At 54.0% G+C, this 26,611-nt stretch overlaps 2 protein-coding genes across 2 annotated transcripts; both read right to left on the reverse strand.

The window, feature by feature from the left end:
- Positions 1-227: 227 nt before the first annotated feature.
- Positions 228-4,556, reverse strand: Timm50 (translocase of inner mitochondrial membrane 50 homolog (S. cerevisiae)). Its single transcript, XM_013036105.1, has 8 exons — positions 4,425-4,556; positions 3,025-3,178; positions 2,584-2,615; positions 2,344-2,365; positions 1,110-1,168; positions 891-1,010; positions 497-601; positions 228-404 (listed from the first exon to the last, which is right to left on the reverse strand). The coding sequence occupies exons 1-8, from the start codon at positions 4,530-4,532 to the stop codon at positions 243-245; spliced, it is 762 nt and encodes a 253-aa protein (XP_012891559.1). The 5' UTR covers positions 4,533-4,556; the 3' UTR covers positions 228-242.
- A 298-nt stretch (positions 4,557-4,854) lies between these two features.
- Positions 4,855-26,611, reverse strand: Supt5h (suppressor of Ty 5 homolog (S. cerevisiae)). Its single transcript, XM_013036122.1, has 30 exons — positions 26,547-26,611; positions 26,201-26,284; positions 19,306-19,456; positions 18,309-18,374; positions 17,744-17,755; positions 17,242-17,311; positions 17,039-17,107; positions 16,879-16,944; positions 16,608-16,638; positions 16,269-16,337; positions 14,530-14,781; positions 12,918-13,007; positions 12,745-12,815; positions 12,047-12,152; positions 11,841-11,934; positions 11,624-11,760; positions 11,321-11,476; positions 11,081-11,227; positions 10,427-10,573; positions 10,210-10,335; positions 9,617-9,701; positions 9,254-9,367; positions 9,067-9,169; positions 8,844-8,971; positions 8,637-8,742; positions 8,202-8,360; positions 7,936-8,104; positions 7,640-7,843; positions 5,342-5,437; positions 4,855-5,262 (listed from the first exon to the last, which is right to left on the reverse strand). The coding sequence occupies exons 2-30, from the start codon at positions 26,273-26,275 to the stop codon at positions 5,119-5,121; spliced, it is 3,243 nt and encodes a 1,080-aa protein (XP_012891576.1). The 5' UTR covers positions 26,276-26,284; positions 26,547-26,611; the 3' UTR covers positions 4,855-5,118.

Below are 26,611 nucleotides of genomic sequence, written 5' to 3' on the forward strand. Positions count from 1 at the left end.
AGTGCTAGCCTTGAGCTGAAGAGCTGAGGGACAGCGCCCAGGCCCAGAGTTCAGGCCCCATGACCGGACCCAAAAAAACAAACAAACAAACAATGCAGACCCCAGACCTAACAAGACACAGACCATCCCCCCCCAACCCCTGCACACCAAGAAAGCCGGGGCCAGGCTTGGGCAGGCCAAGCCCTTACACAGACCTTCACCCAGCCGTCTTTTCTAAGGAGCCCCCATTTCTCCCTATGTCCCTAGATTCTGGAGAAGACAGGTGAAGACCCGCATGGTCCCCACAAATCCATCCTGCACAGCACCTTGACATGGTGTCCGTCCATGTATCTTGTGGCGTCTCGGAAGAGGCGGTAGGAGATGAAGCCGTGGGGATCCACGCTATCAATGAGCGGGAAGGCCGTCTGGGGGGACAGGGAGGGACAGGCTACACCCCAGCCCTTGGATCTCACCCATCCTTCCACACTGACGGAGCCTCCTGCACCCCAAACCTCACCATGCCAGTCTCGGACGTGAAGATGACAATCTCATAGAGAGGGGCGAGCTGCTGGAACAGGGTCTCAATGCCGGGGCGCTTCTTAAACCTCCAGCCAGTGGCTAGCTGTGGACACAGGAAGACAGTGAGACACACTGGCAGGAGGTCCCCAAGATGCTTACCACCCAGCCCGAGGGCGCCCAGAACCAGGTGTCTCTGCTCTAGGGGGGCCAGGAGCACACAGGCTGTGTCTGAGGGCCTGGAACAAGTGTGGGCACTGATGAGCTGACTCTGTGCCCAATGCACCCCACAACCACCCTACAGAATGGGTGCTGAGGGGACCCAGCAGCCAGGCCCTGAGCAACCTGCTGCCCTTTCCCCAACCCCCATCCCCAGCTCCCCTGCTAGGACACACCGACCACTCGGGGTGTAAGAGGACTCCCGTGAGCTCCAGGACGAGTGTGTAGGGTGGTTGGTAGTACGGCTCTCGCAGAGGGTCTGGGAGAAGGCAGGGGCTGGTGGGTTCAATGATCATCTGTAGGATAGGACAGGGCAGGGCAGGGTGCTCAGAGAGATACTGGCACTGAGGATGGGGGGGGGGGTGAGGAGGGCGCTGGCCCAGGCCCCAGCTTACCTGTCTATAATCTTTAAAATATTTGTACGTCCTCCGCAACTGCTGTACCAGAATGGGATCTAGAAGGACACCAGGCAGACAGAGACAGGCAAGGGTTTGACGAGCCACAGACACAAAATGAGTCTGTGTACACACCATGCTCCAACCAACCCATTTCTATGTCCAAAAGCAGAGGCAATGAATAACACCAGGTAGAAGGAAAAGTCCTTATTTGCCTACTCACTTTTAGCCTGAACACTCATACCCACACCCCATGCCAAGTAAAACATTGAATGTTGCTGGGCACTGCTGGCTCACGCCTGTCATTGTAACTACTCAAGAGACTGAGATCTGAGGATCACAGTTCAAAGCCAGCCTGGGCAGGAAAGTCCATGAGATTCTTATTTCCAATTTACCAATTAATCACCAAGAAGGCAGAAGTGGAGCTGAGGCTCAAAGTGATAAAGCGCTAGCCTTCAGCACAAGAGCTCAGGACAGCGCCCAGGCTCTGAGTTGAAGCCCCATGATAAGGAAAAAAAAAAAAAGGAAAATTACAATACTGTAACCTGTGAAATTAATAAACATATACCCTAAGCACGCCCAACTTAAATCATGTGCAAATCAATTCTTTAAGCCATTCTGAGGGCACATCTGTGCAGTTCAAAGGGCATCTTACCCACCTGCCAGTGGAAAACAATTAGCGTATTAACACGCCTGCCTGCCAAGTTCCCCAGCATAAGCAGGTGGCTTCCTGGACCCTCCAATTTCACTCTCCCCCAGGGAAGGGTCAGCTGGGACACAATTGGCAACTACTCTCAACTATGCAATGTGTCAGAAGCTCCCCACCAAATGCTGGCTACCCCAGAGGGAAAGGGAGGAAGGGAGCATTGTTCTGGAAATGAGCTGGATTTGGGGGGAAGGGAGAGGGGGAAAAAGCCTGTCATAAGGGGGTGATGGTGGTGGTTAAGGGCTGTGGACACTGAGATCTAAGGCACAAGAAGCCATGTGGCTGGGGCCAGGCTCCTGGCCCTCCCACCAGCACCCCCCTCCCCCATCGGTCCCTGACCATCTGCTCTGGAGCTGAGGGGCCAGGGAGAGGGGCTGAGGCTTTGTAATGCCTCTCCCCCAAGCCATCCAGCTGCTGGCTATGGAAGCAAGAAGAAGTGGGGGCACCAGATGGGAAGGGTAAGGTCCCTGCAAAAAGCAGAGTTGAGAGGCAAGGGAGACCCCCAAAATCTGGGTTTGTTTTACTCACCATTGTCAAACTCATCAGGTATCTGGGAGGCAGAAAGAAAAATGAGAGGTTTGGGAAGGCAGAGGCAGGACCCTATGGTACCCACAAAAGGATCTCCAGGCTCCTGAGAGGAGCCGACAGAGGTCCTAGGAGGGAGGGAGAGGCTCACTGCAGAAAGGAGCCTGGACAGATGAAAGGCCACCACCCAGACACCCACAGGACAGACTCCCAGTAAGGCCTCGAGGGTCTCTTTGCTCTCACCTTGGCACCGGTTTCATCCACAGGATTGTTTCCTGCAAGGAAGGAAAACACAGGTGAATGAGAGAAATTGGGGCCCCAGTGTGTTGGGTCTTGAAAGCAGAAGAGGACTTCTGGGCCTGAAGGAAGTGAACTAGAGTCACAGCCTCCTGAAGGAGGATGGGATCTGGAAGCAATGGAGCTAAGGCTAGGTCTGTCAGGGATGAGAGGAGGGTTAGACATTTGGATGCTGAGGGAAGATGGAGCTTAGGAGACTGGTCCAGACCTATCCTTTCCCATTTTCCCTTCTTTCCACTGGCTCTTTGTAACCTGGTACAAGAACCTTAAGCAGGAGGCTTCTCAAGTTTCCAAGTAGGTGTCTGGTTATGAGCTCTTCTGAGGGAGAGGCCCAGGGAAGAAGATGAAAAAGGGGCAGGTGGGGGAGGTCAGGGTTAAGTCCCTCACCGAAAATATAGACGACACAGACGGTTCCACCAGCCCCAAGCAAACCAGCAAGCCAGAGTGCAACTTTTTTGGCATAGCTAGGACCTTCTGAGCCTTGCTGCTGCTGCTGTGGCCCCTGAGTCTTCGTGCCCCCTCGGCCGCCGATCTCTGCAACCTGAGGTGGAGACAGGGAAGTCAGCCAAGAGAGGAGAGAAAAAGGTCAGAATAGTCTGACCTCTACTCTAGTTCAAGTAGAATTAAGATCATGAGTCAGAAACCAAGACACACCACAGAGTCCCTGAGTGCTGTGTTCATGGACGGACAGCTGAAAGGATGATCCTCTCAGAAGGTTAAAACTAAAGGAGTGGTATTGAAGACGTGGCTAAGTTGGTAGAGTGCTAGCAGGGGAGGAGGGGCGGGGGAAAGAAAAGAAAACTAAAGGAGGATTGGACTCTGGTGGCTCACGGGCCTGTAATTCTAGTACTCAGGAGGCTGAAATCTGAGGATCATGGATCAAAGCCAGCCTAGGCACAAAAGTCTGTGAATTTCTTATCTTCAATTAACCACCAAAAAAACCCCCAAAAAAAACAGAAGTGGAGATGTGGCTCAAGCAGTCCAGTGCCAACCTTGAAGGAAAAAGCTAAGGGACAAGGGCCCAGGCCCCAAGTTCAAGCCCCAGGACTGGCAATCAATCAATCAATCAAAAAGGAGGAGCAGATGAAAGGCTGGTCCTCTCAGAAGGTCAAAACTAAAAACTGTCCAGCCTGGGGACCACAGGGGTTCCGGCGCTGACAGGCTCGATGATCTGGGATCCGGGAGGAAACAGGACGTGGAGGGTTTGGATGCAGGAAGGGAGCGTAGGGGTGCCAGTCCTCAGGATGCTTGAACCCGGGGATCAGAGGACACACGGGACAGGACGAGGGCGCCGACATCCGGACCCCCGGGAGGCCCCGGGGTACGGAGGGGAAGGGCGAGGAGGGCGGGGACGGGTCGGGCGCTCGGGGCACGGAAGTGATGGCCTCGGAGGTCGCAATGGCCGCGAGGCAACCAATCGAAGCCCGGACAGCGGACTGGCCCCCCACGACACGAGGGCCAAGGAGGCCTGGAGCTCTGGCGGGGACCCCAACGTCCCGGGGTCCCCCATTCCCCGGTTCCCCTCGACCATCACCCACGGGGGTCACGGGAACAGGAAATCGGTGACCTCCCGAGGGGCCCACGTGGGTGGAAGGTGGGACCCAGAGGATGCACGGGCGCCGCCCGGATCCAGGCCGGGGTGGGACGGACGAGCACCCCGAAAGCGCGGGCGGCATTCCATCCAGCGTCCCGATGTGCGGCGTCCCGGAGACAGCAGGCGGCGGCTCCTCGCCTGAAGCCTCCGAGGGGCCCCGTTCCTGGGGAGCCCCACCTCCACCTCCGCTCACCTGCTCCGGGCTCCGGGGAGGCGGCGGCGCCAGCCTCGCGCACAGACCCCGCGCGCCGAGCCGGACTCCGCTCCGCAGGCGCGAGAACAGCGCTGCCGAGGCCGCCATCTTGCGCTGACGCAACGCGGCCACGCCCACTTCCCCCCTATACCCGCCCCACGCCCGGTCCGCGACCAATACGAACGCTAAAAGGGAACTGTTGGACGGAAGCCGGAGAGGTACAAAAATCTTTGGCCCGTCGTTCTAGGCGTGTTCTCCTAGGACTGTTCTGGCTGACCCTGGAAGGTGCTAACCGGGCTCCGAGAGCCCTCTTGGGGCACACACTAGCTTTCTTTTCTAAGTGGTGACACTGAGGCTTAGGTAGGACCCAGTTATCTGCCCCAAACCATTAACACCCAGGTACACAGACAGACACACACACACAGAGGACTTCTGACCAAACAGCTTCTCTTTATTGAAAGATTGTAACACAAAAGTAAGCTGAGGGTAGGGACCCTTCCCCAGGCTCTCCTCTGTTTCCTATGAGCATTGGGGAGGGAGAAGAGGGGACCCCAAAAAGGAAAACTAAAGGAAATTCGGGATGATCAACGATCAACATAGCCTGCTCCAGACCCAGGATTCTGGGTGCGGTCAGGGTCAGGGTCAAGGAGGGTGGGCCACTCTAAATCTGCCACCATCCACCTCCCTGCCTGCCTCAGGCTTCCAGGAGCTTCCCCAGGAAGCGGAGGTTGAGGATTTTGAGCTGCTCGTCAAGGTCCATGCGGACGATGCCGTCCTCACCATCAATGCTCAGCAGGACTCCCGTGGCTTCACGGTCCTCACCGAGGATCACCTTCACCTGAGAGCAGTGGGCATGCGATTAGGCTGTGCCAGCAGCCTGCACCCCCGTCTCTCACTGGCCTTGGCCTAGCCCCTACCTTGTTGTTCTTGGTGGGGGTGATGGGCTCCAGGTGCTCACTGGAGATGCTGACGACCTTCTCGCTGTCCTTCAGGTACACAGAGCACATGCCACCCTGGGGAGCAGAGGCACCTGGGTCAGCCTGTCCTGATGCCGCCCTCACAGGGACACAGGCTGTGGGCTCATTATGCATGCTCACTCCCAAGGTGACACAGAAGCAGACCAGGACGGGCACTGAGGCCCACGAGTGCTGGTGTGGGCTGGAAAGAAGCCAAAATGCAGCTTCTCAGGCCATGGACTCTTCCTGTCCCAAACTGGCCTCAGTTCCTCTCCACGAGCTCCTCCTGGGCCTTAGCTCCCTGAGGACAGCCCCACAGTTCCCAGACAAGCTCTAGATTTTGTCTTGGCCATGTCTCTTACCCATAACCTTCCAGGTCCAAGGCCTATCACTCAGCCTTCTGAGGGTCCCTCTTACCCATCTTTCCCCTCAGCCCTGCCAGAGTAGCTGGCAGGTTTCTTTTTCTACCCAGACTGGTTCTGAACTGTGATCCTCTCAGAACTCAGCCTCCTGAGCAGCTAGGATCACAGGCATGAACCATCAGCACCCAGCTGAAGTAGGGTTCTTGAGGACTTTACTGTGGCTGTGTGGTAGTAGTTGTGAGGATGAAACCTATAGTAAGCATGTGCTCTCCTGCTAAGCTACATCCCCAGCCCAAAACACTAATTCTGTAATCAGAGTGCCACCAGGCACTCTAAGCATTGACATGCATAGGCAGCATGTCAATAACAAGAATTACAAACATGCAAGACACAGGCTGAAAGAGGAGAGGTGCTTTCCCAAAGGCTGAGTGGGCATTAACCTATACAGAATGGAAAGAAGACAGGGACAAGTACGTGTAAAAGCCCAGAAACAGGAGAGCCAGGCACAGAGGGGTCACTAGGAATGCTGTCTCAAAAGACCATGAGTGACACAAGATAACCACACTCCTGTGGGCCATGGGCTTCAACCAGGATCACAGCAGGCAGACCCACCCCAAATTGTTCTGAGTCTATGTTCACTGATGGATGAGCACTGGATAATAAAGACAAAGTTTAAAAAAGAAAGAAAAGGGCTGGGAAGGTGGCTTAGTAGTGGAGTGCTTGCCTAGCATGCATGAAGCCCTGGGTTCCATTCCTCAGTACCACCACATAAACAGAAAAAGCTGGAAGTATAGTGCTGTGGCTCAAGTGGTAGAATGCTAGCCTTGAGCAAAAGAAGCTCAGGGACAGTGCCCAGGCCCTGAGTTCAAGCCCCTAGACTGGCAAAAAAAGAAAAAAAAGAAAAAGAAAAAAGAAAAGGCATTAGTGGTTATACATGTTATCCTAGCTGCTCAGGAGGCTAAGATCTGAGAATCGTGGTTTGAAGCCAGCCCAGGCAGGCAAGTTGGTAAGAATCTTACTTCCAATAAACTACTCAAAAAACCCGAAGTGGCAATGTGGCTCAAATGGTATAGCACTTACCTGGAGTAAAAGAAACCCAGGGACAGCACTCACACCCAGAGTTCAAGCCCCGGGACCAGGAAAAAAGAAAAGCCAGGTACGTATGGTGCATGCCTATCACTCTAGCTTCTTGGGACAGTAAAAACAGGAGGATCGTGATTCCAAGCCAGTCCAGGCAGGAAAGTCCTTAAGACTCCTTCCCAATCAATAGCTGGGCACAGTGATGCCCAGTGGTCATCTCAGCTTTTTTGGAAGGTGAGATAAGGAGGATTGTGGTTCCAATGGCCAGCCCAGGTAGAAAAGTCCATGAGACGCCATATCACTAGAAGAAGCTGGGCTTGTATCTGGACATCCTAGCTATGACAACAGGCCTAAGGGAGGTAGAGAGTGAGTGGTCCAGGCCTGCACCTTCTCTCAAAGTGACAGGGATGGAGGTGAGAATCAGCAAGAGTACGTGTCTAGGGCTGGAAGGTGGTACAGCATGTATGAAGCCTTTGGTTCAATTCCTCAGTACCACAGAAACACAGAAAGCCGGAAGTGGTGCTGTGGCTCAAGTGGTAGAGTGCTCGCCTTGAGGGAGGCTAGCCTTGAGCACAAAGAAGCTTAGGGACAGTGCCCACACCCGAGGTCACGCCCTAGGACTGGGGGAAAACAAAAAGTATGCGTCTAGTGAGCAAGCAGGACATCCTGAATTGAAACCCCGGTCATTCACAATTGCGTGTGTGTGTGTGTGTGTGTGTGTGTGTGTGTGTGTGTGCGTGTGTGTTGTGTGTGTGCGTAAAGAACCACAGAGATGGGGGCTCCAGCCCAGCCTACCCAACCCCCAGGTTTCACGTACCGTGACACTGCGGATGACACCGGTCTGCCCTACCACCTGTGTGTCCAAATAGGTGTCTCGCACCTTCACCTGGATATCAGTGGTTACCCAGTCGCTGGAGTTCTGCTCAATGCCTGAGCCTGGTGTGTGAGGGTTGTAGCCACCAGGGGAGGGTGCCCCAGGTGTCATGGGGCTGTAGCCTACCGGGCTCGGACTGGGGCTTGCCTGCGGGGAGACAGGGAGATGAGCTGTGGGCACAGTGGCTGACCTGACCATCCCTCTGGGTGAGGCCCTCAGGGCAAGCAGAATGTGCATACCTGATAAGCCATGGGTGAGGGCGTTGGGTGGTAGCTGGCAGGAGAGTGGGTGTTCTGGTAGCCTGCAGGGCTTGGCGCCACCTGGTGGTAGCTCTGGGGACTGGGGCTGGGCTGGTAGGAGCCTTGTGGGGAGGGGGCAGCGTAGGGGGAGAACTGGTCCGTGTTGTACCTACAGACACACGAGCAGGTGTTGCAGCAGGGAAGGGTGAGGAAGGGCAGTATGGAGGAGTGGGCAGGGCTGGCCAGGCCTGGCCTGGTGGACTCACATGGCTGGCGTCCCTGGTGTCTGGGGGTTATACTGAGGGTTGACCTGAGGTGATGAAGGATCTGGGTAGCCGGGAGTCTGGGGGTTGGGGGTTCCCCCGTAGGCCTGGGGGGATGGGGTAGGCTCATCGTCAAAGGCATACTCGTACTCCTCCTCAGCCCTGTTGGGGGACACAAGTCTGTTGAGGATGACTAGTAATAAATAACAGCAATGTGGCGATGCTTCCAGAATAGCACTCCACAGCAGGCCCCCCCAATGGAGGGAACCTGATTTGGGGAGCAGGGAGGGGGGGTCAGCTAGAGGAGAGGCGGCTCTGCCACGGCGGCACTCCACAGCTGCTGGCTGTGGCTGGCACTCTCACGCCCGGCCTTGGGGTGCTTTGTGCCCCCAAGTGGCCCAGCATTGCCATGTACACAGCCCTGCCTCGGAGCCTTACCTTGATGGCGTGTTGGGGTTGTTGGGGTCCCAGGCTCCACTCTGGGCAGGGGTGCGGCTGCCATCATGCAGCGGTGTCTGTGAGCCGTAATGTGGGGTGCGGCTGCCTGGAAGGGGAGACAGGCATGGCAGTCGCGCAGTCCTACCCATCTGATCCCCCGCCGTCCCTCCTCCCTGTCTCTGGGAAGCTCCTCCGTGGAGTTCTCACCGTCCTGCAGAGGGGTCTGGGAGCCGTACATGGGCGTGCGGGAGCCAGAGCCATACATGGGCGTCTGGGAGCCGTACATGGGCGTCCGCCCATAGGACGAGGCCATCCCTCCTGGACGCCACGAGTCCCTGTGGGCACAGGGAGATCAGGCAGGTGGGTGCATAGGGCCGTCTGCCCCCCACCCCACATTGCCCACACCCCCTCACCACCCTGCCACGCGTACACTGTGGTGAGCCGCTGGCGGTCCACAGAAATGGTCTGGCAGGTAGAATGCAGCTCCACGCGGGCCGTGGACTCCGTGGCATCCTTCACCACACCAATGTAGCCTGGGGGGAAGGAGGTGGGGGGTCAGGTGGGCGGGGACCTCACTGCACACAGCCCCCAGACCCCCACCCAAGATTGGAACTCACCTTTGTAGGGCCCCTGGGAGATGCGGACAGTCTGGCCAATGAGCTCATTGTCTCTCCGTCCTCGGCCACTGCCCATGCCACCACCGCCCGGGCTGCCGAAGCCACCATGCTGACCTGGGAAGGCAGAAGAACGTCACCAGTCCCTCAGGACAGGGTCTTCTCCTTTCGTGCTTTACCTACAGCCACGGCACACTCAAAGCTCCACTTGCTGGATTCCACCCCCCAACTTTCCTGATGGGCCTCTTCTGCCCACCCCCCCTGTTGCCTGGGCTTTCTTATTCCTAATCTGGGCTGGGAGCCCCTCAACACCTAAGGACTCCCCTCTAGCCTCCCGGACCTCTGCCACCACCACCCCAGTCTCACCTCCAGCGCTGGGGTGCATGGGGCTGCTGATCCGCGGGCTCATTGGGGCAAAGCCACCCAAGGTGTAGTTGGTCACATCTCGAGGCTAGGGAAGGGACAGAGGGGACAATAAGCTGCCTCCAGCCCCACTCCACGCTGCCACTGGGCATGTGTGTGTGTGTGTGTGTGTAGGGGGTGGTGGTGTTCTGGCTTGAATCAGGCCAGTCCTTGGGTCATTCCTCCTCCTGGTAACGAGACTCCACTTCTCTTTAGGGGAACTGCCACCTCTGCCTGTGTGCAGAGGCTGGCCTCCCCTCTAGACTAGTCAGGTATTTCTGTCCCTAGTGATAAAACCCAAAAGCTGTGGGAACTCAGCATGGCCCCTCCAGGCTTGACACTCACCTCCTGGCCCCAGGTGCCCAGGCTAGCTTTCCTCTCTGATCCTTGGTCCTGCCCAGTCTGCCTTCTGGTCCCTCCTCAGGACCTTTGTACTTGCCGATTCCCAAGTTACTCATGGGGCTCTGCCTTCCTCTGCTCGGGTCTCCTCAAACCTGTCCTTTCCCCTACCTCACATCTGCTCCCTGAGTCCTTCCTGAGTCAGGGCTACCCCTCACCTTTGAGCCCCCAGCCAGCACCAGGTGGCGCATCTTGCAGACAAACATGCCGCCATTCTCCACCAGCTTCTTGCAGTGCAGGAAGACGAAGCTGCGGTACAGGTGGCGGATCTCACCCTCCCGGCCCTAGGTGGGAGCAAGAGGAAGATCACACACTTGACTGGGGCCCTCTGTACCTCCCCTTCTTCCCACCAGGAGCGCAGGAGCGGCTACTCACTGAGTGGGGGCCGTCAATGACCTTGACGATGTCCTTCACGTGGATGTTGTTCTGTTCGGAGTCCAGGGCTACAGCGAAGCGGTTGTCCTTCTTTTGGGTCACAGCCTGGTGCCTGACTGTCACCACCTTTCCATGCATGTTCAGCACCTTCACAGGGACAGGTGAGAGCAGAAGAGGGTGACATGGGGCAGGGCCAGCCCTCAGCAAGACTGTCCTAAGCTTAAAAGGACGTCCTCACTTCCAAAACCTGGGAGGAGGCTCCACCTCCTGATCTCAAGGACCACGCCCCTCTGAATTCCTCACAAATCTCCCTGAGAGGTGTGACTACAAGCCTCCCATCTCCCACTGGGGAAACCTCGAATTTTCAGAGTCAGGGCCCAGGCTATGCTCCGTGATTTCTGACTCACATATTCAGGGGAAAGAGAAGACGGGGAAGGGTACCTGCAGCACCCCATTTTTGCCAAAGTGCCACATCCTGGGATTCACCTTTGGCCTCACCACCAAGGCAGTTGCTGTGGCTCTTACCCCACCTTACTGGGCACAGGATGCCCAGTGTCCTAAGCCAGTCTTGCAAGAGCTCAGCAGTGTGTAATGTTGTGTGAGAAGATGCCCATAAAAGCACCACTAAGGAGGGTGCCGCATGCGGGCACACACCTGGAAGGTCTCCCGCTCCAGCCGCACGATGACGCCCACAGTGCGTGGGTCCAGCTGCACCAGCTCTCCCCACTCGTGCTGGCCCCCAACATCCACACCTGAGGCCGTTTCTGAGCAGAGCTGCAGGTCCCGAGGGAGCACCTTCAGCTGTGGGGAGATGGCAAGGGGTGAGGGGCTGGTCTCTAGGGGCTGATCCCCAGCTCACTTCGGTGTGACCTGCCCGCAGCCCCCTCCACCTACCTCGTGCATGGTGAGGTCGGAGAAGAGAATGACGAAGCTCTCCTCCACACGCACAATGAGGCCGGTATCCCCCTCAAATCGGCCAGCGATCACCTTCACGTGGTCACCCATCTTGAAATACTTGCGGAGCTCCTGGGCTGGGAACTCCAGCATGTCCTGGAGAAGATGTTATGAAGATGGTGGGGAACAGGTAAGAGGAGCTCACAACAATTGCCCCCTCGATTGCTGTCACCTTCAAGACACCCAGGCCACCTGAGTCCCAGAGCTGATCCCACACCCCGCCACTCCATGGGCCACACGCACCTTGAGGTCCTCGTGCTTCGGCATGATGGTGATCTTATTGCCGTCCACACTGAGGACCTTGCCCTGCAGGTTGATGAGCTCACCCTCGCACACTTCCACATTGTCCCCAGGCTGGAAGTTGTGCTCTCGTTCCTTCCCTGTGGGGACACAACTCAGGGGTGACTGGGCAGCTTAGCCAGCCCCTTTCCCCTGCCTGGAGGAGGGCTGGGCCCCATACCTGTGCCCTCTGTCACCACCTCCAGGTCAATGCCTTCTGGCTGGTCCTCAAACTTCTCCAGCTCCGACAGAGTGGGCTTCACGCCCTCAGTGATCTAAGCCCCCAGGACAAGGGCAGGGCATGGAGGTGGATGGAGTCAGCACCTAGGCCCCAAGGCAGGGACATCAGACTGGCCCCCTCCACAAGCACCATCCTGTGCCCCTTACCACAGCTGACATGGCGAAGCTCTTGAACAGAAAGCCCTTCCGGCTGTAGCGATTTCCCTCAAAGATCAAGAAGTCGCCATCAGAGGCCACGTCACCCCCTAGAGACCTGGCAGTTCATGGGAGAGAGAAGACAGAAAAGACTGTGGGAAGGGAATGTTGTCCTGCCTCAGTTTCCCCCAGTGGGAAGAGAGGGATAGGAATGTATCCCGGGCCCTCCAGCACACCTCAGGGAAGGAGTGACTTCCACTCAAACACAGGCCACTCCCAAGAAGGATACAGGGCCCCCAGCAATGCCCCTCCTCTCCTGTCCCCTGGACATGCACAGGAGAACAAGCCAGGCTCATTGAGCTGCCTTTCCCACAGGGTGGGTCTGGGTGAGGGGACCAGCATGCTCTGCTAGGCATGTGAGGCCCCTTCCTCCTCTGTGTCCCCTGTTCCTATGCCCAGCCAGCCCTAGCCTGTCCCAAAGGATTGGGCTCCATCCCCCTCAGGTGAGCAGGTAAAGGTCAGTGCTGTTCTGGGCACAACATAGCTTACTGCAATCCTCCTTCCATGCCTAGAAAGCTGGGTTTACTACCATTATCATCAGGTGGCTGTCTGAAGTCCTACTGCCAAGCTAGCTATTCACACAGTACTCCATGGAAGCGTGCCACAGGCCCACTGAGGCACAGCCTGGCTTACCCAAAGGTGGAGCTCACCTGATCTTCTCAGCATCAAAGAGCCTCTGTGGAGGCCGCTTGAACTTCTTCCTCTTGGCAAACCAGTCTTTCTGCAGGGGGGAGGACAAGCATGGGCAGGAAGAGTGAGGGAGGAGGGCTGGCCAGTGAAGCTGGGGCAAACCCCGACCCTGGACACCCCTCCCCCACAGTACCAAGCTCATGCGGGCCTTGATGCGGTCATAGTCGATCCGAGGGATCATCTTCAGAGAGATAGTGTTCTGGCTGGGTTCCACATAGTCCACCTGAGAGGGTGGGAGGTGAGAGGTCAGCAGAGCCTGGCCCTCAGTATCTACCCATCCCTCCCTCCTGTCTCCCAGACAGGAGGAAGGAGCAGAGGGTGATGAGCAAAGCATTCACTGCCCATCTGACACCTCATTGGTGTCTGAAAAGATCCTCAATGCCAGGACAAGTTCAGCTGAAGGCTTCCTTGAATTGCCCTCCCCATCAGTGAATTTCATTGGCCTTCAAAGATCTTGACTTCTTAGGGCTGGGAAGGTGGCTCAGTGGTAGAGCGCTTGCCTTGCATGCCTGAGGCCCTGGGTTCAATTCCTCAGTACCACATAAGAAAAAAGCCGGAAGTGGCGTTGTGGCTCAAGTGGTAGAGCGCTAGCCTTGAGCTGAAGAGCTCAGGGGCAGCGCCCAGGCCCAGAGTTCAGGCCCCACGACCGGACCCCCCCGCCAAAAAAAAAAAAAAAAAAGATCTTGACTTCTTCATAGTTGAGTGCTGGTGGCTTGTGTCTACAATCCTAGCTACTCAGGAGACCGAAATCTAAGGACGTAGCTTGAAACCAGATCTGGCAGAAAGTCTGACTTTTTTTTTGGTCGGTCATGAGGCTTGAACTCAGCCTGAGCGCTGTCCTAAGCTCTTCAGCTTAAGGTGAACTTTCTACCACTTGAGCTACAGCGCCACTTCCGGTTTTCTGGTGGTTTACTGGAGATAAGAGTTTCTCGTACTTTCCTGCCCAGGTTTGCTTTGAACCGCGACCCTCAGATCTCAGCCTCCTGAGTAGCTGGATTACAAGCGTGAGCCACCAGCGCCCAGCTAGTCTGAGACTCTTATCTCCAATGAACCACCAAAGACCTGTGGCTCTAGTGGCAGAATGCTAGCTTTAGTGACAAAGCCAAGGCCCTGAGTTCAAACCCTAGGACTAGCAAAAAATAAAAATAAATAATAAAAATGCAAGTCAGACTGCATCTCTTAGAACCTCCAGAGCCCAAAGGTGGACTATAAAACCTGAGCTCATCTACATTCTTTTTTTTTTGTTTTTGGTCGTGGGGCTTGAACTCTGGGCCAGGGCACTGTCCTTCAGCTCTTCAGCTCAAGGCGAGCGCTGTACCACTTGAACCACAGCGCCACTTCCAGTTTTCTGGTGGTTTACGGAGATAAGAATCTCACAGACTTTCCTGCCCGGGCTGGCTTTGAACTCTAATCGTCAGATCTCAGCCTCCTGAGTAGCTAGGCTTATAGGTGGGAGCCACTGGTGCCCGGTGTCATCTGCATTCTTGTGTCACAGGTTGATCTCCTGCCTACCAACTCCCCAAGAACCGTACTGGGCTCATCAGTCATCTCCTTTAATGGTTCCTCAGGATGTCCTTGGATATAGCAGGAGATGGCCATCTACCTCTGTGTGCTCTGAGCCAACCCTGAGTTCTACTCCCCTCAATCTGAGTAGAGCTCAGTCTCTGCCCTAGGAAAGGGCAGAGGGGACAAGAGAACAGAACATGGAGGGTGGGGGGGCCTGGGGTTCCGCGGCCCGCTGGTACCTGAGCAATGTCATCTTTGTAGATGCCTCGCTTGAGGCGCACCCAGGACTTGGGCTTTAGGTTGGCCACCTCCTTGACCACTTTGAGCACATCCGTCATCTCCTTGATGGGCACCATCTGCTGGTTCCAGTAGCCAAGCCGCAGGTTGCCCACGCCCTCGATGGCCTGCTTCACGTGTGTCTGCTTGTAGGCTTCCACGTAGATGTAGCCCTTGACATGTTCTGGGGCCACTACTGACTTGATCTGCAGGGGCTGTAGGGGGCAATGGTGGGGAGAAGGAGAGAGAAGGAAAGGGGGGGTGAGGTCCCACTGCTGCTTGCACAAACAACTGGCCCCTGTGGGCACTCTTCTAGAACATTAACCCACAGAAGCATGGTGGCCAATGGACATGGGCACAGGGAAAAATCAGTGCAGGTATGGTAAGCCAACATATAAGACAGCCTGTTTTAAAACATGTTCCAAAAAGGGATTGGCATTTTGCTTTAAAAAAAAAAGCAGTGTCTTTCTCTATATAGCTAGGCTGGCCTAGAACTGGAATCCTTTTGCCTCAGGCTGGGATTATGGATATGCTCCACCACACCACACCCTGTGAGGGGCTGGATAAACTATGGGTTAAGCACACCAGGAAAGAAAAACATAGTGGTGAGCAATGTGGGGCTTAAGATTAAGAGGTAGTGGCAGGGGGCTTGGCTCAGCTGGAAAGCTCATGCAAAGGCCTGGACTCCATCCCTAGCACTGCAAGCAAACAAAACAAAAAACGTTTTCATTCATGCTACAACACAGATGATGCCTAAAAACTACATTAAGTCACGAAAGGCCACATATGGAATGGTTCTGTTTATGAGAAATGTCCAGAATACTCAAATCCGTAGAGACAGGAAAGAGATTGGTGGTTACCAGGGACACTGAGAAGGAAGGGACTGCTAGGCACAGGTTTCTTTTGGGGTGCATGACTGTGATCATACTAAATATAGTAAAATAAACCAGGGGCTTATTTAGACTTTCCTGCTTGGGCTGGCTTTGAACCATGATCCCTAGATCTCAGCCTCCTGAGTGACTAGGACTACAGGTGTGAGCCACCAGCACCTGGCCTATGGGACTCTTATCTCCTATGAACCACCAGAAAACCACAAGTAGAGCTGTGGCTCAAAGTGGTGAAGTGCTAGCCTTGAGCAAAGTTGCTCAAGGACAGTGTCCAGGCCCTGAGTTCAAACCCCACAACCAAAAAGAAAAATAAGAGTAAAACAAACTAAAACACATTGAGTTCATAAAAGGGAATCTTAGCCAGGCATGGTAATGCATGTAATCACAACACTGGGGTAAAGGAAGCAAAAAGATTCAAAGTTGGATGTCAGTCGGAGTTCTATAGCCAGACTGTCTCAAAATTGATTTTAAATGGCCAGGTGTGATAGCACACACCTGTAGTCCCAGCTACTCAGGATGTGAAGGTAGGAGGATGGAGGTTCGAGGCTAGCCCAGGAAAAGTTAGGATGAGACCCTCATCTGAAAAACAAAAGGACTGGGAGCATGGCTCAAGTGGTACAGCACTTGCCCTGCAAGCACCAGTATGAGTTCAATCCCCAGTACTGCTAAACCAACAAATCAAATCAAAACCAAGTATCTCTGGGAAGGCACAGCAGCCTTATTTGCTTAGTGGGCAACTCTGCTCACACATGGGCACATGGCACCCTCTGAGCCTACAGCCTCCCATCTGGGTTTGCTGCCTGCCATAGACATACCGTGTCTGTGAACTGGTAGGCTATGAACTTGCGCATCAAGGAGATGGCTGTGGCTCGTTCCTCTCCAATCTGGAAGAAAGAGGCAGAGTTGGGAAAGCTGATGAGATGGACGGCAGGCAGGACGGCAGGCCGGGGGTGGGGGTAAGCCAGAGATCTAGTCAGGGGTCTAGCCAGGGGGCAGTCAGAAAACCAGGAAGATGGAGGAGAGGAAAAGGAATAAGTAGGGGAGGGGGGCTGCCAGGCAAGGAGACACAGCATAGACAGACAGCGTGCCCTTCCCGCCCCCCCACCGCCCCGCCGCCCGCTTCTCCCATCTCCCCAGATACTCAGGACATATACCTTACATTTGACAGTCCACAGATTGGGGTCCCTAAACACAGAGAAAGAGGAAATCCTTTAGTGACGGCCTCTGCCAGGAACAAGAATGGCATAGCATCCTTCTCCCCTCCTCCATTTCCCCAGATTCCCCCACACTCCCTCCTCCAGAACAGGAGAGAGCAGCAACTGGCCATCCCTGTACCTGTCTGTACATGACTCGGTCCTGATATATCCCTGCCAGTGACCCGTTCAAGATTCCCACTCGACCCACCGTCCCTGTCCACCCCCTTACTTCACTCCGGGGAGCAGCTGCTGCTGGGTGATGTCATCTGAGAGCTCATCAGACCCTCCATATACCCTGGAGAGAGAAAGGCGATGGGAAGGACGAAGTCCCACCCCTAGCGCCCAGTACCTTCCTGCCCGGGACCACCTGCTCTCTGCCTAGCCCTTACGTCTCGCCCACAGATGACTTGGCGTATTTCTTCATGTAATACTCGCCCAGCTCTTCTTCGCGCTGGTCCCTAAGGTGGGAGGGAGAAAGCAGACATGAATTAGAGGTAGAGGAGGCATGAGGTGACATGCTCCAAATCTCTCCAAAGGAGCCAGATCCCATGTGTCCCCCCCGCTGCACACCCCACATCGCCTCCTTGCTTACCTCCAGAGATTCTGCAGGCGGCGGGCCCCAGAGCGGTCTTCATCCAGGACCACATTATCAATATTGGAGGCTGCAAATAAAGGTGAGGATGTGTGAGCATAACGGGGGACAGGGGGCTGCCGACAGAGGTGGGGCCCCCAGCCACCCGGCTGAGTAGAGCCCCAACAACCCCAACCCCACTCCTGCCCCCATCCTAGTCAGCATCTTGCTTCTCATTGAACACCTGGGGATGGGACCCAGTTGTTTGGGGTGGGGTGGGGGGCACCCAGCAATCCTGAGCCTCAGCCACTTTCTAAGTACCCTGAGTTCCCCCCCACAACCATACCCAACCCCTCCCCTATGCTGGACACCTGGCCCCTCAGAACTCCCTGACCCGGAGCCCTACCTAAGTTAGAGCCCTGGAGCCAAGGTAGAGGCAGAGGGCAGGATGGCACCCCAGAAGGCGGAACTGAACTGGCAGGATATGGGAAGAGGGTCACGAGTCACAGTGCCAGGTTCTTACCTTCAATCTCTTCTACTTGGAGGAAGAGGAGGTGGTGGTGGTGGTGGTGGTGGTGGTGGTGGTGGTGGTGGTAGTGGTGGGCGAGGGCAGACAAAGTATGAGCCAAATTATAGCAGCAAAATCAACCAATGGGTTGGGGGAAGGGAGGGACACAGGAAGGTCGAAAAATCAAAAATAAAGGCCAGGCACCGGGTGGTTGGAGAGAAGCCGAAATGTATGAGGTGCACAAGACGGAAATAACAGGGAAGGGGAGCACTGGCCCAGGAAGTGGGGGAACACGGGGCAGGGGGGAGGGAGATACCCACCCTACACCCCCACAAAAGGGATTTGCTGGAGCCCTGGGGTATCAGAGCTGTCTCCTCACAACCACCCCCCCACAGCCCCTCCCCCACTCATGGGCCTAGAAGGGAAAGGAGGGGAGCCCCCTCTCTGGCCAGGACAGAAAGAAGCGAGGTGAAGAGGGTGGGGCTGGAGTGGTACGGGGCATGGGGGAAGGGAGGCTGGGAGACCCTCTCTGGCGGGCTTCTCCCAGGAGTCTCGTAGCGGCAAGGCCCTCCACACACACCTTTCTCCAGTATGTCCTCAGCTCCGTCCTCCCACTGGTCTTCGTCCTCATACTCATCATCCACATCTAAAACAGTAAATGCAAAGAAATGCTCCAGGGGCAGTTGGGGCACGATGATCTGGGGACAGCAGCCACCAGGAGGCGTTTTCCCGGCGCAATGGGCTGAGAACTCTCACCCCACAAGGCCAGGACATGGGGGCTCTACCAGGAGGGGCTTTGCTAGTACAGCAGGCAGGTGTTGTGTGCAGATCTACCTTGCTCTGCTTCTCCCACATTATCTCTTTAAAAGGAGATCCGATCTCGGTTCAAAGCCAGCCCAGGCAGGAAAGTTCAAGTCGGTGAGACTCTTATCTCTAATAAACCACCAGAAAACTAGAAGTGGCACTGTGGCTCAAGTGGTAGAGCACTAGCCTTGACCTGAAGAGCTGACGGAGAGCGCCCAGGCCCAGAGTTCAAGCCCCACAGCCAACCGGAAAAAAAAAGGAGATCCAAGCTGGGTGGGGTGGCACGGACCTATTATCAAGGTATTTGAGGGACAAAGGCAAGAGGATTCAAAGTTCCAGCTTGGGCTACATAGCAAGATCCTGTCTTAAAAAAAAAAAAAAAAAAGAGGGGAGAGGAGAAACATACTGAGGGCTGGAAGTATAGCTTAGTGGCAGAGTTTCATATAACGTGTGTAAGGCCCTAGGTTCGAGCCCTAGTACAAGAGAGAAGGAGAAAGGAAAGAAGGAACTGTTTGGGGGTATAAGCACCACAAAAGTAAGGGAGGAAGGGAAAAGGCAGAGCTAGGAGGATCAAAAGTTCAAGGCCAGCCTGGGCAACTTTGCAAGACCCTGTCTCCAAACAAAATGTAAAGGCTGTAAGCTCAGTGGTAGAGCACTTGCCTAGCATGCTTGCGGCCCTGGGTTCAATCCCAGTACTGTAATATGTTTTCTTTTTTTAAAAAGGAAAAAGAGCACCCACTGAAATTTGCGCAGTGCTATTCCCTGTGACATACCAGCCTCATCCAGGATGAAGCCGCCATGGCGGGGTTTCTTGGGGGGCCGGTCATCATCTTCCTCTTCTTCTTCTTCATCATACTCCTCTTCCTCCTCCTCCTCTTCTTCCTCAGCCTCCTCTTCCTTTGCACTCCGTCTCTCTTCCTCTACCTGTGGGGGGGCAAGGAAGCATTGGGACCCCAGGGTTCCACCTCCCACACCCAATCTAGAGAAAGCTGATGTCAGATGTGCCTGGCTACTCCTACCTCCTCAGCACTGCCCCTGCCCTGTCCCTCCCTCCATGACAGCGCCACTGCACCCATCCACCATCACACCCATCTACCATTGCCTGGAAGCGGGCCCGAGCCCCCTCTCTTAAACCTGGTGCTGGCCCCCCTAGGCTGATCCACTGGCTCCTGGGGTTCTGCCCTCGTATCTGGCCACCCGACTTGACCCAGCCATGTCTCTTCCAGCCCTCGGGCCAGTTCTGGGACACAATGCTCGCCAAGCACACCAGCCACCCTGTGGTTGAGTTGGTAGGCTTCCAGGCCAGTGTGCTCCCTCCTGAGGGTTCTTACACATCCTGCTATGGCCTCTCTGCCTCCTCCAACCCATGCTGCTCCTCCTTGGCTGTGTCTCACTCTGGTTACCCCTTAAAAGTGCTTCAATCCCAGGGCTCAGCCCAGGGCCCTTTTCACTTGCACCCTCGCCTTGCTCTCTCCCTGGGCCACTTTACTTGGCTTCAGGGACCCTAGCTTCTGTCTCAGCAGACAGACATGGCTATCTGCCTCCAGCCTCCATGTGTTTTTTCCTAGGTCTTATACCCCCCCCAACATGTAGCAGCAGACTCCTAGACACCTCCCCAGATGTTCTCTGAGCCGTCACACCCAGCATGTGCCACACTGACCTCATTGTATGCTCTAGACCTGTGCCAGCCTCCTTTAGCTCCCCTAAGGCAAGAGGAATCCTGTGAATTAAATGCTACAATTCCAACTTCTTTCTCATCCCCTCCCCAATCCTAGACCAGCACACCACATCCAACAATGGGTCCTTATTTTGGTCCTCCCTCCCCTAATTCCTGCCCTCTAGTCCCAAAGGTAGTGCCCCTAACTTCAAATGTTAGCCTTTTTTTTTTATTTTACTTTTTTTGGGGGGGGGAGAAGGGGAGTCAGTTTTGGAGCCTGAACTCTGGGCCTAGGCGCTGTCCCCTCAGCTCTTCAGCTCAAGACTAGCACTCTACCAACTGAACCACAGCGCCACTTCTGGCTTTTTCTGCTTATGTGGTGCTGAGGAATCAAACCCAAGACCTCATGCATGCGAGGTAAGCACTCTACCACTGAGCCACCTTCCCAGCCTTATTTTTTACTTTTATACAGGCCCTGGAACTTGAACTCAGGGCCTAGGCACTATAAAGGTGTGTGTCCTACTGCTTGAGCCACAACACCACTTCTAGCTTTTTGCTGGTTATCTAGAGAGAAGATTCTTACAGACTTTTCTGTCCAGGCTGGCTTCAAACCTTGACCCTCAGGTCTCAGCCTCCTGGGGTGGTAGGATTATAGGCATGAGCCACCAGCACCTGGCTCAAATGTCAGCCTTTTTTTTTGTCTGTCATGGGGCTTGAACTCTGGGCCTGGACACTGTCCCTCAGCTCTTCAGCTCAAGGCTAATGCTCTACCACTTGAGCCATATCACCACTTCCAGTTTTCTGGTGATTTATTAGAGACACGAGTCTTACAGAAGCTAGGCGCCAGTGGCTCATGCCTGTAATCCTAGCTACTCCGTAGTCTGAGATCTGAGGATCATGGTTCAAAGCCAGCCCAGGCAGCAAAGTCTGGGAGACTCCCATCTCCAATAAACCGGAAGTGGCACTGTGGCTCAAGTGGTAGAGCGCTCCCCTTGAGCTGAAGAGCTGAGGGACAGCATCCAGGCCCAGAGTTCAAGTCCCACGACTGACAAAATAAATAAATAAAAGAGTCTCACAGAGTTTCTTGCCCAAGCTGGCTTTGAATGGTGATCCTCAGATCTCAGCCTCCTGAGGGCCTAGGATTACAGGTGTGAGCCACCAAAGCCTGGCTAAATGTCAGCCTTTAACTCAGTAACTTCATGAGTCCTTCCTTCCATTTCCACACTGCTACAATCTATCTGACATTTCCTTTTAATCCAGAGGGTTTGAGGGTAGGAGCATGCTTGGTAGGTACTCTTACTGCTAGAGCTGGGTCCCCCAGTTATTTTGCTTTCCTGTTTTTCAGATCTCTTAAGTAGAGATCTGAAGTCCCCTTACCCTCAGATTTTAAGTTAACTTTATAGACAACTGTTTGAGTCTCAAAGAGTTTCATAATTAAAAGCATTTTAGAAGTCTACTTGTTACAATTTGAAACTAGAAAGTAACCATGAAGACGATGTGAAACAATGTTATTAAATCCAACAAGATACTGTTGCTGGCTGTGGGCTCTTGCCTTACCCCTCCCCCATAGACTCACTCTGTACCCGTTGCCTGCCTCTGCCTTGCCCGCCTCTGCCTTGCCCCTTCCCTAGCTCTCAGGGCTCTCCTGCCAAAATCCAGGTCTCCACTGCACATGGTACCCTACTTGTACCATGCTGGGGTTTGTTTTGGTTTGGTTTCTGGTGTCAAGGATAGCACCCAGAGCATGAGCCCCGTTCCCGACCCCTGTGTCAAGCTCTCAGTACTGGCCAACATTCCTAATGTTGGTCCTCGATAGAAAGTTGTCCTCAGAATGATGAGTGGCTCTGGGGACAGCACCTGTCTGGCATGCACAAGGCCCCGGGTTAGGTCCCCAGCAAAGTAAAACAACATGAACGATAATGATAAAAATTTAAAACAAATCTAAACCACATTGGATGTGTCAGTATACATCTGTAGTCCCAGAAACGTATAGTGGAAGGATCAAGAGTTCAAGACTAGCCTGGGTTATATAGTAAGATCCTATGTCAAAAAAAAAAAAAAAAAGCCAGGCACTGGTGGCTCACGCCTGTAATCCTAGCTACTCAAGGGCTGAGATATGGGGCTGGGAAGGTGGCTCAGCGGTAGAGCACTTGCCTTGCATGCATGAGGCCCTGTGTTCGATTCCTCAGCACCACATAAGCAGAAAAAGCTGGAAGTGGTGTTGTGGCTCAAGTGGTAGAGCGCTAGCCTTGAGCTGAAGAGCTGAGGGACAGCACCCAGGCCCAGAATTCAGGCCCCATGACCAGAAAAAAAAAAAAAGAGGATGAGATATGAGGATCATGGTTCAAAGCCAGCCTGAGCAGAAAAGTCCATGAGACTCTTGTCTCCAATTAACCACTAGAAAACTGGAAGTGGCACTGTGGCTCAAGCGGTAGAGTGCTACCTTGAGCTGAAGAGTGCAGGGACAGTGCCCAAGCCCAGAGTTCAAGCCCCACAACCAACAAAAACAAAAAACAAAACAAGCTATATATATACATATATATTTGCTTCTGCTTCCCGCTCATACCTTAATTACTCTCTCCTGCCAGGTATTGGTGGCTTGGCCTGTAATCCTAGCTACTCAAGAGGCTCAGACCTAGAGGATTCAAGTTGTTTTCAAACAAGTTTGGGCAGAAAAGTCCAAGATACTCTGTCTCCAATTAACCAGCAAAAAGCCAGACTGGAGGCATGGCTCATATAGTAGAGGGCCAGTCATGAGGATGCAATCATAGTTAGAACACAAGGCCCTGAGTTCACGTTCCCTGTACCCCTCAGTCTCCGGACACAGCTGAGTGATTGAGCACTTGCCTAACACTCTGGAGACCCCAGGTTCCACACCCAGAACTGGAGGAAAAATCCTTTCTCTCCCAGGCAGCCACTGCTGTCGACTCTCTGCTAAGTAAAGCCAGGTACATCCTTTAGGCTCCCTGCACCCTAGTCCTGACATGGTGAGCTCTCCAAGAGCAGGGCCAAGGATCTCTCAGGTACCACTAGGACCCCAACCTCACACTGCCCAGCAGCAGACACAGAAAGTCTGACAATAATTGTTTCATAAAGCTCTGGCTAAGCCTGGGCTTAGGTGCTGTCCCTGAGCCTTTTTGCTTGAAGCTGGTACTGTAGGATTTGAGTCACAGCTCCACTTCTTTTTGGTGGTTCACTGGAGGTAAGAGTCTCATGGACTTTCCTGCCTATTCTGGCTTTGAATCATGATCCTTGGATTTCAGCCTCCTGAGTAGCTAAGGATTACAGGAGTAAGACACCAGCGCCCATCTGGATTCCTGGTCTTAGAACTGCTAGGTTTTAACCATCTAGGCAGTGGCCTAAAGCCACGAGTCACAGCCAAAGGCCCAGTATTACAGCTTGGAGCAAATGTCTGTCTTGTTATCCTCCCACTAGTTCTCCCTCACCACAGCATCCCAAAGTCTCCAACTCTTCCCTCAAAGCTGAGGACTCCCCAAAAGGAACTGGGTGTGTTGGTGTTGATGCACACCTGTAATTCCAAGCACTCAGATCTCAAAAAAAAAAAAAAAAAAAGGCATGACTCACACAACAGTTAGGTAAGATCTCACTGGTGCTTGAACTCAGGGCCTCATAATTTTACATAATAGAAACCTGAGGCGAACTCGCTTGTATTCCAGGACGAGGGTACAATTTTCTCAATTCTGCCACTAGGCAGATGATAAATGACACCAGGTACATCCAGGAACTACAGAAGAGGCCTCTTCAAAGGGAGTAACCCCATGGCCGGGCGCTGGTGGCTCACGCCTGTAATCCTAGCTACTCAGGAGGCTGAGATCTGAGGATCGCGGTTCAAAGCCAGCCCAGGCAGGAGAGACCGTGAGACTCCTATCTCCAATAAACCACCAGAAAACCGGAAGTGGCGCTGTGGCTCAAGTGGTAGAGCGCTCGCCTTGAGCTGAAGAGCTGAGGGACAGCGCCCAGGCCCAGAGCTCAAGCCCCATGGCGGACAAAAAAAAAAAAAAAAGGGAGTAACCCCTTCAAGGGCAGAGTTGCTCTGTATAACTGTATGTCCCATACTGCCAAGCTCCTTTCATTTCCCCAGAAAAGCAAGAAATGTAAATTGTGTGTGAATTTTCCTCTTTCTATGTTGTAAAGCAACTTAAACATTAAATTTAGGGGAAGCTCAATGTACAACTCAGTGGTAAAGTTCATACTTAAGATGCACAAGGTCCTACCTGGATTTCTGTATGACAAAGAGAGAGGGAAAAAGGAAGAGGGGAAAAAAAAGAAGCAGGGAGAGATGGTACTGGATATGATCCAAGTAGTGGAGAACCCTCCTAGCATGTTTGAGGCCTTGAATTCAAACCCCATTATCACTAAAAAACCCCAAGACCATATCCCTTCTTTGTTCAAACTGATATATGTTTCCATCATGATTAAGGCCAAGCTCCTTGCAAGAACCTCCATTAATATATACATTTCTTTTACTTGACTCTTCCCGTGTGGTGCCCTGTGCTGTCTCAGACTCTGCCAGCAAGAAGGCCATTACAATCAGGTGCCAGTGGCTCACGCCTGTCATCCTAGCTGATACTCAGGAGGCTGAGCTCTGAGGATCATGGTTTGAAGCCAGCCTGGGCAGGAAAGTGTGTGAGACTCTTTATCTCCAATAAACTACTCAGAAAAACCTGGGGGCTGGGAGTGTGACTTAGTGGTAGAGTGCTTGCCTAGCACGCATGAAGCCACGGGTTCGATTCCTCAGTACCTCAGTACCACATAAACAGAAAAAGCCGGAAGTGGTGATGTGGCTCAAGTGGTAGAGTGCTAACCTTGAGCAAAAGAAGCTTAGGACAGTGCCCAGGCCCTGAGTTCAAGCTCCAGGACTGGCAAGAAAAAGAGAAAGAAAGAGAGAGAGAGAGAGGGGGGGGGAGAGAGGGAAGGGAAGGAGGGAAGAAAGGAAGGAAGAAAGGAAGGGAGGGGGAGGGAGGAAGAGAGGGAGGAAGGAAAGAAGGAAGGAAAAGAAGAAAAGACAAATCTGGAAGTCATGCTAGGGCTCCCGTGGTAGAGCACTAACCTTGAGCACAAAGAGGCTCAGGGACAGAGACCAGGCCCTGAGTTCAAGCCCCAGGACTGGCAAAAATAAGATAAGAAAGGAAAAGAAGTCATCAATAGAATCAGCCACAGTCAAAATTAACCTCAATTAATTTTTTTTTAAAAGCTGGACAACATGTGATTTCAGCACTAGGGAGGCTAAGACAGGAGGATGGTCTACTGAGACCCTGCCTAAAAAAGTAATAATACTCTGCCTGGTGCCAGTAGCTTATCCCTGTAATCCTACTTACTAAGGAGGATGAGCGCTGGAGGACTGTGCTGAGCCCAGCGCTTTCGTTTGTATTGTGTTGCTGAATTAGGTTCTTGAACTAACTTGCCAGTACTTGAAAGTTAAATCTACTGACACTGGGGCTTGAACTCAGGGTCTCTCACAGTCTCACATGGCTTTTTCTGCTCGAGGATGGTGCTCTACTACTTGAGCCATGAGTCTGGCCTTTTGCCGGTTAACTGGACCATCTCATGGTCTTTTCTGTCTAGTCTGGCTTCAAACTTCCATCCTCAGATCTCCTCCTCCTGAGTAGCTGGGATTACAGGTGTGAGTCACCGGTCCCCTGACTTATTTATTTACTACCTTTTAGAATGTGTTTATACGAAGAGTCCAGTACACACAGGGAAGAGCCCTAGCACACAGAAGGCGCTTCAGATCCATTTTCCCAGATTAAACAAGCCCACAACAGTAACATCAACGACACTCGATGGTGAGTTCACCTCACTGAATTCCGCAGTACCCGGCGGGGCGACCCCAGCCTCCCTCTGCTTCGATGTGACTTGCCTACTTTTCTCTCTCACTCCCGATAGTGTGGAAACTGCCAGAAACTACCGATCTGGATTCCCACAGGGGCCTGTCAGCCCGGTCCCCCGGGCGGATCCGACGCCTCTCCCAGGGCCCCCCAGCTGCACACCTCGGCCTCCTCGCCATCACTGCTGCGTTCGCTGTCCTCTTCTTCAGAGAAGTTGCTGTCTTCGCTATCCGACATCTTCCGCTGGTAGGAAAGAGACAGAGAGAGTGAGGGGAAAAACAAAGACCGCCGCTCCTACCCCGTGCCTCAGTTTCCCCGCAAGTTCCTCAGGGTGAACTTAAATAAAAATCCCGAGGCGCACTTCCGGACAGCTCCGTGCTGACCGTCGCGATTCCGAGTGGGGACTCCACTTAGTCACCGATCCCCGGTCCCCGGATGCAGTCTCTACACCTCGCCCACCCGACGCCAGCGGCCCGGGGGGGTCAGCCCCCTCCGCACCCCTCCTTACCGCGGCCAAGCGACCTCAGGCTGCGGTGCCAGCTGCTGCGCGCACGACGCCCGGTGGGACTCAGG

Source organism: Dipodomys ordii, unplaced genomic scaffold (genome assembly GCF_000151885.1).
Source record: "Dipodomys ordii isolate 6190 unplaced genomic scaffold, Dord_2.0 Scaffold249, whole genome shotgun sequence".
NCBI classification, from domain to species: Eukaryota; Metazoa; Chordata; class Mammalia; order Rodentia; family Heteromyidae; genus Dipodomys; species Dipodomys ordii.